We start from the raw sequence: 11640 nt of genomic DNA, 5'->3' as shown, positions 1-11640 counted from the left end.
TGCAGAGGTCCTTAGGTGTGGACTAGTGTGCACTACTGTGCAGAGGTCCTTAGGTGTGGACTAGTGTGCACTACTGTGCAGAGGTCCTTAGGTGTAGACTAGTGTGCACTACTGTGCACAGGTCCTTAGGTTTGGACTAGTGTGCACTACCGTGCAGAGGTCCTTTGAGGGAAGGAGGTACTGTAAGAAATCACCAAACTGTTCATTAACGTGTATTTCACAGAGAGGAACTTGACAATTTTTGCTAACAATTTGAAGTTGTTTCATGGCATATTTTCACATGAATACTTATTCTCCTCCCCCTCGTCTGTGTGTCTGTGTCTGTGTGTCTGTGTGTGTGTGTGTGTGGTATATGTATGCGTTCATATGTATGCATACATGTTCATATGTGTATGTATGGAGAAACCAGAGGTCAACATGGGTGTCTTTTTGTTACCATCCACTTCATTTTTGTTCATTCGTTCGGTTATTCTTTTGAAGCTCAAGGACAGTTTTATGAGTGGCCGAGAGAGAAAAACAGCAAGACAGGCAAGCTGTACGTTTCCACAGCCGCTGGCTGGAGGGTGTTGGGGATGAGACGATAAAGCCAAGCCTTTTACACTGTGGCATGGAGGTAGATCTGAAAAATGAAAGAAGGCAGAGATGTTAAAATTCAACAACAGCAGCAGCAACACCAGCAGTGAGAACAAGCCGGTAGCTTTCAGCAACAAAGATCTGCAAGCAACTATCTTCCCCTTGTCTTTTGAGATAGAGGGTCTCTCACCAAACCAGAAGCTCTGTCTGGCTAAGCAGAGAGGCTGAATGATTCAGGGCTCCTCCTGTCTCTGCCCCCACAGCCCTGGAGTTATGGGTGTGTTCCTCTGCCCTAGCTTTATACATGTGGGATAGGGATCCAAACTCAGGGCTCAAACGAGCCATCACCCTGGCCCATTAACTTATTCTTGCTTAGAATTTTAAAAGCTTTTGAAAAATGATGTCTTTCATTTATATCCAGATAAATGTTCGAGAACAAATCTCTGCACAGCAAATTGTATCGCTCTTCATATAAAATGAAATGAGATGCATAGGTTTTCTCCTTGTTCTTGCTAAAGATGTGGGATCATTGCAAGGTCTCATAAAAAAACAACCAGCCAACCAACCATTGGCCTCTTCTCTTTTGTAGTTCCACGGCAGCCGTCAAATGACCTGTTTGAAATATTTGAAATCGAAAGAGGGGTCAGCGCGGATGAGGAAGCAAAGGATGACCCAGGTAGACGCTGTTACATTTCCAGTCCTGCCCCCATTCCAGGAAAAGAACTTGAAACCGTTTTTTTTTTTTCAGCTGAGATATAAAATAGTGGGTTTCATTAGCCCCAGCAGGTACCATTGTAGAGCACCAGTCACATCTATGGAAGTTAGACGGTTCTTCTCTTGTGTTGTATTTGACAACTCAGTTGGTTAGCTCACTTGAGCAAAAAATAATTATGAGTCATCATTTTCTTTTGAAATCACATTAAAGCACTGTTTGAATTGTGAGAAGGAAGTCATATTTTAACAGTGACCACCCAACAGGGTCATGAGTCGTCGGGAGTACTCTTGGTTCTGTTTTCTCAGCTGAGCATCTAGTCCAGTTGTGCTGGCAAAAGATGTGCGTCATCTCCTCTCAAGCTCAGGGCAAGGTGTTCCTGTTGGGATATTAAGTTTGGATAGGAGAAAATGCCTGCTATACAGAGAGATACCTATTATTTGCCATTTGCCAGCTGTTTTCTGTTGAGTCTGTCATCTTGTCTCTCTGGCCGCCTCCTTGCAGGTATTCTCATACACAGCTGCAATTTTGACCATGGACTCTGTGGATGGATCAGAGAAAAAGATAGTGACTTACATTGGGAGACAGCCAGGGACCCAGCAGGTAAAGTCACATAATGTAACACCTCCTGGCTCTGTTTGATCCTTTTAACCATTAGAACGTTGCCCCTATTATGTATATTCCATCTTCTTTAAGAGAGACGATTTGCTAGATGTCCTTTAGAGTCATAGCGTAAGTAGTTAATCAGGAGGCCAGGTGATTTGCCTCAAAAAGCTTGGTAAATAGCATTTAGACTTGTCCTAGTGTCATAATTTTCAAAACACTTGTTGCACCCAATTCCTCCATGTAAAAGCAGTAACACAGTGGCCTGTCAACAGTTTGCCCGTATTTTGGTCAGTTATGCCCCTGGGTTTGTTTGTGAAGATCTGAGCCGTAGATGATGGAGCAATTGAAACTGAAGTGTGACAATTACACAGCGCAGTGACCCTCTGGAAACAATTTACTCTGAGTCAGATCCTAGAGGCGAGAGTCCATGCTACCACCCTGCCTCCTAGAGAAGCTTATTACAAAGCTGGACTTAGACGTGGGCTCTCGGGAAATCAGTTGACTTGTAAATTATACAGTGCTTACTAATATAAGTATTCAGGGCTCATTTGGCACTTTACCTTGTTTCAAGAAAGAAAATCTCCACACTGGACTCTTCCTTCCCTTTGTAATTAAGTGGGTTTTTTGGTGTGAAGCCAACTTAATGGGAGGGTGAGAAATCTAGGTTCTGGTTTTTTTTTTTCCTTGGTACTGATTCTAGCTTCTAAGAATAAGACACACAAGCTATGGAGGGAAAGTGCTGTCGTATGTGCATGTAAAGCCCAGTTTTCACATGCCACAGTGTCTTTAGAACACAGAAAAGTTAGTGTGTGAGCACTTACAATCTAGTCTAACAGTGGTGCAAGTGAATGGGGCTTTGAGGCACACAGGTCTGAGGGATGGTAGTTGGCTCCCCAAGGATCCCAGTAGTGCTAAGAGTGTCGTTCTGCCGTGTACAGTCTCAGAAGCAAGGCTTCAAATAATTAGTCCAAAGTACTTTCTTTAGAGCTTCTAAAATTGAATTAAATATAATTGAAAGAATATTGAATTAAAATTGAAAGATACTTAAGAATAAATATTTGAGGTAAACCTTTAAGATGTGACTATCCAATAAATTGATATAGTGTTTTAAGATCTGTTGCTGTAACTTGGTGGTAGTAGTGCATGCACACCTTTAATCCCAGCACTTGGCAGGCAGAAGCAGGTGGATCTCTGAGATTAAGTCCAGCCTGGTCTACAGAGTGAGGTCCAGAATAGCTAGGGCTATACAGAGGAACTCGTGTCAAAACATGCCACACACACACATACACACACACACCGTTTGATCTGTTTTTGTTATAAAAAGTGATGTAATACCACATATAATTTAATTGTACTCATTGCTATGCCTTGAGTTACACTCGTATAGGGTGAACTCCAAGTATAATGTAACTGTCACAGTGTCTATAAATAACAAAGCACAGTCGTTAACTCAGTAATGTTATTTAATCCTCATCTCCATCCAGTGAATCATGTGTTACTGTCTTTATCTCACAAGAGAAGCACTGATTCCCCTGAGACACATGCAAGCCTCCTCAGGTCACAAACCTAGAGTAAAGAAATGTAGTACATTGTAGAGTCAGCTCAGTGACTGGACCTGATGTACTCAGTACATCCAGCCTCTAAGAGGGACTGGGTCCGACTGCTGATCTGTAGTGATGCACAACAGAAAGATCTACAGGTTTGGATGAGGAGCTTGTCCGTAATGTTCACTGCCATAGTGAATAACCCTTTTGAGTAAGGTACACCATGAAGGGTAAGGTATAGCATGGAGGTACATGCACTCACTAAATTTTTAAAAATTCATTGGTTTTGTAGAAACAGGCTGCCAGTAAAAGTCCTTGTAAAACAAACTAAACTGATTTCTTTAGAACACGATTTTAGAGCCATGTGCCTTTCATAGTTACCATATTTGCAGACACTTCAGGTTGTGGGTCACAATCTTCTTGTCCTCTAGTAGGAGATAGATGAAATGTGGAATGATGGGAATATCTTATGTGGTCATCGGACTGTGTTAGAGAAGAGCAAATGGAAAGGCTATGGCAGCAGCTTAGCTGGGCTAACCCCTGAGCACAGATCTGCCTCCCAAAGGCTGGATTCTAGTTTTTATTAAAAAAAAAAACAAAACTTGGATGAAGTGGATATGGAATTTAAATACTGAAGAGAACTTGACTTGATCGTGACTCAGAGTGGAGAGAAAGTGATTGTATGTGTTAACAGACCCATCATCCATAAAGTTAGGTTAATGGGCTACACACAGGGATAAACTCTGATGGTAAGTATGTCTCAAGCTCTAGAAACCATCCACAAATGTGGAAAGATGCAAGCAAGCCCTAATTGTGAAGGATTAGAGTTTGGTACATAAGGAAGTCATTATGAGTGAATCCCACGACACTTGTTTCAAGAAGATAGACCATGTCTATAGGTATGATTCTTTTCCACAATGTAAATTGTGCTATGGTGAAGTGATTGGTCCACTTCTGGGCAGCTGTTCTCATCTGGGACTCAGCTGCACATCATTCAGAAGAGAGTGACCTGGATGGTGAGGTGGATCTTTCTTGACCTGTGAAAAGTGGGTGAAGGCCAGAATGTTTCAGCTGGAGAAGAAGCAATAGAATGTATTGCTTCGAAACAATTGACCCAAGGTTGACCAGTTGTTCTTTGTGATTCAAACGGGCATAAGAAGTAGGACCTGTGCCAGAAAACAACGTAGATGGATTTAAACTCTCAAAAAGAACGTTCAGTAGAGCTACTAGAAAGAGCAGGCTGGTATGAGGGGAAAAGACTTCTGCTGGAGATGTTTGGTGGGGTGGCTTCTCATAAGATATTGTTAAAGGACTAAAGCTTCACCTGAGATGACATGACCTCTTAATCCAGTTGTGAGGGTCTGTGGTCATTTGGAAAATGAACCCTAAGAATAACCCTGGAATTGGCAAACAATGTTTTAGATTGGAGCAAAGGATGGAAAGAGCAAAAGATGGCAGAGAGTTGGTGGATGAAGCAAGTGCACAGCTCCTGTCAGTGTGCCCTTCAGAATCGGTCCTCAGAGTATGCTGGGGAATTCCAGCCATACACCTCTGACCTGTACATGTTTGCGTGGCGTGTGGGCATTCCCGCTCCTCCCAACAATGAGTCAGTCACCCAGGGAACAAAATTAAAGAGAAATTAAACCCAAGTCAGCGTGGCTGCATGGAGGAAGAAGTGAAGCAACCCACTCAGCACTGTTACAATGTTAGAGTTTTGAATATGTGCAGAAAAGGGTTGTTGGGATCTTGGGCACCTTGGTTTGTTAGATGTGCTGTTTGCATGCAGTGTCTGGAAAATGGTATTAGCATACATTCCACGGGGCTTACGATAATCCCTGCTTTCTTAAACCTGGCAGGCTCACCATAATCACCTTAGTCTTGACCACAGAAGCAGACTTAGACAGACACTTAACACCCACATAAGACTTTTGGCCCAGTATTTTGGGGGTGTCAAGATGTGAGAAAGAGAGCCAAGATAAGGAAGGAGGAAGCCAACGCCTTGGGTTCGCTTTGTGTTTTCATTGACTCGGTACATGAGTCAGCAAATTTCTGGCTTTTTTCTTTCTTTTTTTGCTATATTTTTGGAACATCGGCCATACAAATAACGTTCATTTTCCCCACTCTGTCCTAGGATGCTGGTGGGGAGGCTTGAGGTACAGATGGGACTGACTGGTTTCAGCTTTTGCAGCCTGCAGGGAACACTTGGCACAGAGCAAGGGTACATCACAGTTACTCAAAGTCCTTTGTTACCTAGGAGAAATGCCAACAGGAACTTGGTAGAGAAAAACACCCTTGAGTAAGACATGCCAAGTCTCTGGCTATGTCTTATAGAAATGAAGTGTAAGGTGATGGTGATGGTGATGGTCTGTCTTTGAAAAGGAAGTGAGGTTTCTCCCACAGCAGATAACAAGTGCCCAGCATTCCAACCACATTCTTCCCGTGGACAAATCAATGTTGAAACCCTCAATTGCCTGTGACAAAAACCGCCTGCAGGGATTGTCATCTGTACAAGCGATGGCTTTTGAAACACTCATAACCTTCTCTTGCAAAGCAGTTGCCCCCACTTTATTGGTGCTTAACTCTTAAAAGAGAGAAGAAAAATCTATAGATGTTGGGGTCTGGTGTTGGCCAAGGTGACTTATCAAAAGTGGAGAGCTTTTATTAAGTTTTTATGTTCTCTTAGATACAACAAGACAGACATTCAGACACATAGACAGAGATATACAGCTTTTAATTTGTGTGTGTGTGTGTGTGTGTGTGTGTGTGTGTGTGTGTGTATGTGTGTGTGTACAATGCTGTGTGTTTTATTGCCCTGAGATTACTTACTTACAAATAAATCTTACCAGGGAAATTTTGAGTCATTTCTACTAAAACAGCATAGGATGCCCACCAGCACCGAGGTGGCGGGGATCAGAAGGTAGTGAATGTATATGCTAGGGATGTCTGACCCTATTCCAAGGAAGCAGCCAGTATTCAGTTACTAATCCTGAAATCATGATGCGTTGTCTTTATTTTCTGTGGGCAAAGTACGTGGGTGTTATTTGTGGACATCATAGCATTTACAACAGGCATAGAAATAAGCTATTGTTTTTCTTCATAGAGATCTGCGATTCTTTATTAATGAATGTTACAGTGTGAAGTTTATTAAAAATCTCCTGTCCATGCAGTTTGTGCTAGAAAGAGGCCCTGCTTTGCCATTGCAGGTGGACAGTATCTCACAGTGTCTGCAGCCAAAGTCCCGGGGGGAAAAGCCGCTCGCTTGGTATTACCTCTCGGCCACCTCATGCATTCAGGGGACCTGTGCCTGTCCTTTAGGCACAAGGTGACTGGGCTACACTCGGGCACACTGCAGGTGTTTGTGAGAAAACACGGTACCCACGGAGCAGCCCTGTGGGGAAGAAATGGTGGCCATGGCTGGAGGCAAACCCAGATCACCTTGCGAGGGGCTGACGTCAAAAGCGTAAGTAGATCTCCAAACAGAAGCGCTGCTTTCATGGGAAAGCCCAGCAAGGAACCTCTCTCTGTACAATTCAGGTCCAGTGTGTGGCTTTTTCTGGAGGGCTCCATCCATCGCCTCTTCCTGAAATTCTTTTCTGCTTCTTCATCCTTCTTCATTGCAACCTTGACCACCAGACCCTCCTCGCTCAATCATGATGATCGATTGTTTTCAATGAGAGAAAATTAGTAATAGAAAATTTAAGAAAAAAAAAAGGAGTTGATAAACATATCCAGGGTCTGAGTGTTGTGATTAACAGTGCCTGCTTTTTCTCTACCTTCAATTCCTTAATCTTCCAACTTTTACCGCTGTGGCAGCAGTAGCTCTTCTTTCTCTTTTTGTTTCTTTGAAACTCATTTCCCCCTTTGGCCCAGAGATAAGAGTTAACCAGCTCCAAGTGGGAGCCCAGGTCCAGGGTTGAACAGTGTTGTTGAGGATGGGTTATGGTGGAAGTATTGAATGGGGATGCTATTTGTATTTCATTTTTAAATTTTATTTTAAATAAGCAAGTTCTGGGTAGTGAGAAAATTGATCTGTCGCATGCCACCAAATATAACGGGTGACTTTCAGAAAATGTCATCTTGAGGTAGACGCTTATACAACTTTGCCCTGAAGTGTCTACATCATTCTTACGGAGTTTCTTGAGACCACATTAGAAGCACAGACCCCATTACAGTTTTGGGGGGGACCATTAGATGTCTGTGTTCCTTTTACCTTTGTCGCCTTAAAATGCACTGCTTCAAGCCATAGTATTGAAAGGTCTGGTCCAGTTTTAAGGGAGCAGGGATACCCTATGGAGAATAAAATATGAAAGAGTAAAATCTCTAGAAGCTGGGGGTTACACAGCCAAAGCAACAGTATACTTCGATAATGGCGCATGCTCTGTCACACTGTGGGTGGTGAGAGGATAGAAACTCTCAAGAGAAAACCAAGACAGGCTGTGAGACCTGCATCTCGACCCCTTTAGCCCCTACTTCCTCAGGGTTGTGTCTCACTCCACTCTTCTTCCTTCTAAACCTTGGCAATCTTTGACTGTTGTCTACTTGGCCAACATTTCTGCAGTAAACTAGTGTTTAGTAAGAATGCCAGTTTGAAGAGTAACTGACTCTGGGTTCTTCGGTCTGGTGAGCAGCTGGAGATCAGTCGCAGAGAGCACTCCAAAAGGCCAGAGCCTGGGCTGGCCCTTGAACTCTAGTGTTTCCACTTGCCATAGAAATCCCATCTTCAGTTTGGGGGAAGGGTTGCCTTACCATGCTCCATGAGTGAGCACTGGGAAAGGGGCAGAAGAGGCCTGACCAGTGTATGCGTTCTCTCCCTAGGTCATCTTCAAAGGTGAAAAAAGGCGTGGTCACACAGGGGAGATTGGATTGGATGATGTGAGCTTGAAAAGAGGTCGCTGCTGAGAAGACCCCCGGCAGCTCCCAAGCTAGCAGTGAATTTGTCACTCTCCCTCATTTCCCAATGCTTGCCCTTTCATCTCCCTCTAATCAGGCCTAGGGCAGGAGTGGGTCAGGAGGTCTCGGTGTGGCCTGTTTTGGTGCAATCCCAGTGAACAGTGGCACTCTCGAAGTACAGGAGCATCTGGAGACACCTCTGGGCCCTTCTGGGGTGGTACCTTCTACCGGCGTCTTTTTTAGGAAGGCCTTTGGCATGTGTGACTGGGGCCATCCTTCATTGTGGTTATAGAGTGGGCCTGCTAGCCAACTACGGGAGACATTTTCATTCTGTGCAAGTGGTATTCTGTGATCTGTCCAGTGTTGTTCCATGAGTAGTACTGACTTTGCTTACAGTATGATGTACAGTGTGCTTGTGAAACTAGTGTATCTTTTTCACTTCAGTTACTTCTGGTCTGACCTCAATCCATACACTTTATAACAGAGGAGGGGTGTGCAACATATTAAGATGCATTTATTCTTGTAAACTGTGTCTTTCTGTTAAAGACAGTTATATAGGGTGGGCATGGAATTTCCTGGTTAGTAGTACTGTGTTTGTGTAAATGTGCTATTACTATAAGTATCTACGTGTTCCTAATATCCACAGACTCTAGTTGCAAGGTCAAAGGCAGCTTATGATCCCCTGAGTTAAAAAAAAAACAAAACATGGTGACTTGTCATCTATGCTATGACCTTAAACCGACAGCAAGAAAACTGGCAAAGGTGTGCAGTTTGGGGTGGTAGCATGATGGCTTTGTTTCTGTGTCCTTGAGTTTGACCTATTCAGAAGAAAGTAAATCACTAAAGGGGAGCGAGAACCTGCAGTTAATATATAAAACCCCCATGTGTCCAGCTATACTTTAAACTGACAGCTTTCACCATTATTTCATGCCTCCACTGATAAGAAGCTTTGTAAAGATTCTGTGTGGAGGGAGTGGAGGACTAGAGGATGGCCCGTAAGACAGGTGCTTATAATAAGCTTTAAATCGGCAAGGTTTCCACGAGTGTAGCTCACAGCTAACGTGTTACCTGAGGCTGGGCTAGGAAGCAGGGCCGTGCACAGAGGTGACGATGGAGCGACACTCACACCATCGAGGAGGACAAGATTGGAATTTTAATATCGACAGAGCCCCAACTTCATCTCCTCCCTGTCAGACCTCTGTATTAAAAAAAAACACACATAACTTTAGAGAGTCAACTTTTCTCCTTAACGTTTCTCTCCCTTCTGATTAAGTAATCAAAATATTTTCTGCTGTTTTTGCCAGGAGACACAAAGATGATTAAAGGGTTGGAACTAAAGATCTATGGTGACAAACTAAAGGAACTGGGAGTGTTCTGCCTGGAGAAGAGAAGACTGAGGGGCAGGCCATGGGGGTTCCTCCAGGCTGCTAAGGGTTGGCACCAAGAGCTTGGGGAGCGGTTGTTCTCCACGTGTCCTGAGAATAGGACCAGAGGGAACAGGCTGAGGCTAGAGTGTGAGGGGGACTTTCCTGGAAGGGACAGTTGCTAAGTCCAATCCTTTACAGAAAAGAAGTGTGATCATATTCATTCTCTCTCCTCCTCCTCCTTCCTCCCTCCCTTCCTCCCTCCCTCCTTTCCTCCCCCCCCCTTTACTTCTATCTTCATCTCTCTCTCCCTTTCTGTTCTCTTCTCTTCCTCTCTATCTTCTTTCTCCCTTCCCTCCATTAAAAAACAAAAACCCTACATAAAATGTTAGGTATTTAAGGTGCACATACTTCAAGGTAAAGTCCCAGATCGTGGACACTAGAAGACACTTTGGTCTTCACAGTAGTTCGTGATAATGACCATCTTCAGAACTGAGCAGTTTGGACTGAGCTCCAAGTTAGGCTTTCTGCTCTTGGCCTTCTCCTGGAAAGGACACAAAAGGAGATGTCCAGCTCACTGAAATGGTCTTCACTCAAGAGCCAACCCAGCAGTATTAAAAGAACAAATCCCCAAATTATTTATTTCTGGAGAGGATGTGTCACACAGGTGCTATCGAATCTTCGTAATGTCCTAGTATGGTGGTGTTAATGTTTTATTCCTGGGTAAGGGTGCGACCCCATGGTTTGTTCAGTAGATGCTTAAACTTGTTTTTCAAGAGACCCCAAGAAACATGAGGCAGAGCGATTCTGTCTGGTGTATTGCCTCTGGTTTGCATTAACATGACTACTGAGGGTGTGTCAACCACAGCTCTGTTAGCCCTCGTCCTCACCTCCTACCATGGCTCACTTTCTCACCGGGAGCCTTCCATGTTCCACACGCTGGTAACGCTTTTTGAACAGGTCCAAGTGACTTTGACATTTAGCTCAACAGAGGCAGATTTGGAGCTTCTAAAGTAGAAGTAAAGAACACCTGAGATGTTCTTAAATCCATGGTTTTTTTTTTTTAATGATTCATTTCCTTTTTGGTCATGTAACTGCACAGCTGCTTCAGAAGAGAGGGGAAGGTAATCGAGAATTTCACTCTTAGGTGCCAATAAGACGTTGCACTGCACTGATGGAGGAAGTTATCCAAAGTACTGTATAACATCTCGTTTATTATTTAATGTTTTCTAAAGTGAAAATTGTTTGTGGTTTTCGAAATGCACAGATAAAAGCAATCTTTGTAAATAAAAATCACTGTTACTACTGCTACCTGCCTCTTCCTTGCTTTTTTTGACTTCTGATTTGGGGGACTGGGCTCCCGAGGTGACACACTACTGATTGAAAACCATGCTGAAATCTTCTCTACCACCTGGAAGTGTGTGAACACAGACATCACTAAAGTTTCTGAGTTAAAAATATAGAGCCCATTGATCACATGCCCAGACAGGAGAGAGGTCAGGCCACTGGGACCCATGCTTGCCCCAGTAAATTAGTTACATTCTGTAATTTACTGAAAACATTGCTTTATATGCCAAGATAGGCTATAAGTAAATACTTAGGTATATATTATGTATTACATAAACCTTTTACTAGTGATCTTGTTAATTTATAACATTTCATTATAACTGGTGGAAAGAAAACCAACTGTAAAGGAAGAAGATGAAAACATACAGGAGGTCTTTGCACAGAGTTAGGGAGAACACACTTACTACTGCTCTAGAGGAATCACAGGAACAACTTTCTCGTGGTTCAAGGTGTATAGGACCACAGTGGCAAGCTGCACGTGGCAAAAGCATGTTTTCCGTGGAGCCGTATAAAGGATACTTTATACATTTAATTGAGTGACCACAGCAAGCAATAATGAGTAATCTGACGTAAACACTCCTCTCTGCCACACCTGGGAGGAACA

General features: G+C 43.4%; 1 protein-coding gene across 5 annotated transcripts in view; it reads left to right on the top strand.

Moving 5' to 3' along the window:
* Npnt (nephronectin) overlaps nt 1–10998 on the top strand; it is a 69821-nt gene extending 58823 nt beyond the window's left edge. For 2 of the 5 annotated variants that reach the window (XM_021195266.1, XM_021195265.1), the window contains 4 exons: nt 1163–1249; nt 1790–1888; nt 6639–6895; nt 8251–10998. In XM_021195266.1, coding sequence (XP_021050925.1) covers nt 1163–1249; nt 1790–1888; nt 6639–6895; nt 8251–8334 — 527 coding nt within the window. In that variant the 3' untranslated portion in view covers nt 8335–10998. The remainder of the gene's footprint in view (nt 1–1162; nt 1250–1789; nt 1889–6638; nt 6896–8250) is intronic. The other 3 variants (XM_021195268.1, XM_021195267.1, XM_029537452.1) reach the window with 2 other exon arrangements.
* Nucleotides 10999–11640: the final 642 nt, after the last annotated feature.

Source organism: Mus pahari, chromosome 4 (genome assembly GCF_900095145.1).
Source record: "Mus pahari chromosome 4, PAHARI_EIJ_v1.1, whole genome shotgun sequence".
Lineage (NCBI taxonomy): Eukaryota > Metazoa > Chordata > Mammalia > Rodentia > Muridae > Mus > Mus pahari.
Note: the sequence above shows the minus strand (reverse complement) of the source record. Positions and strands in the feature narration are given on the sequence as shown.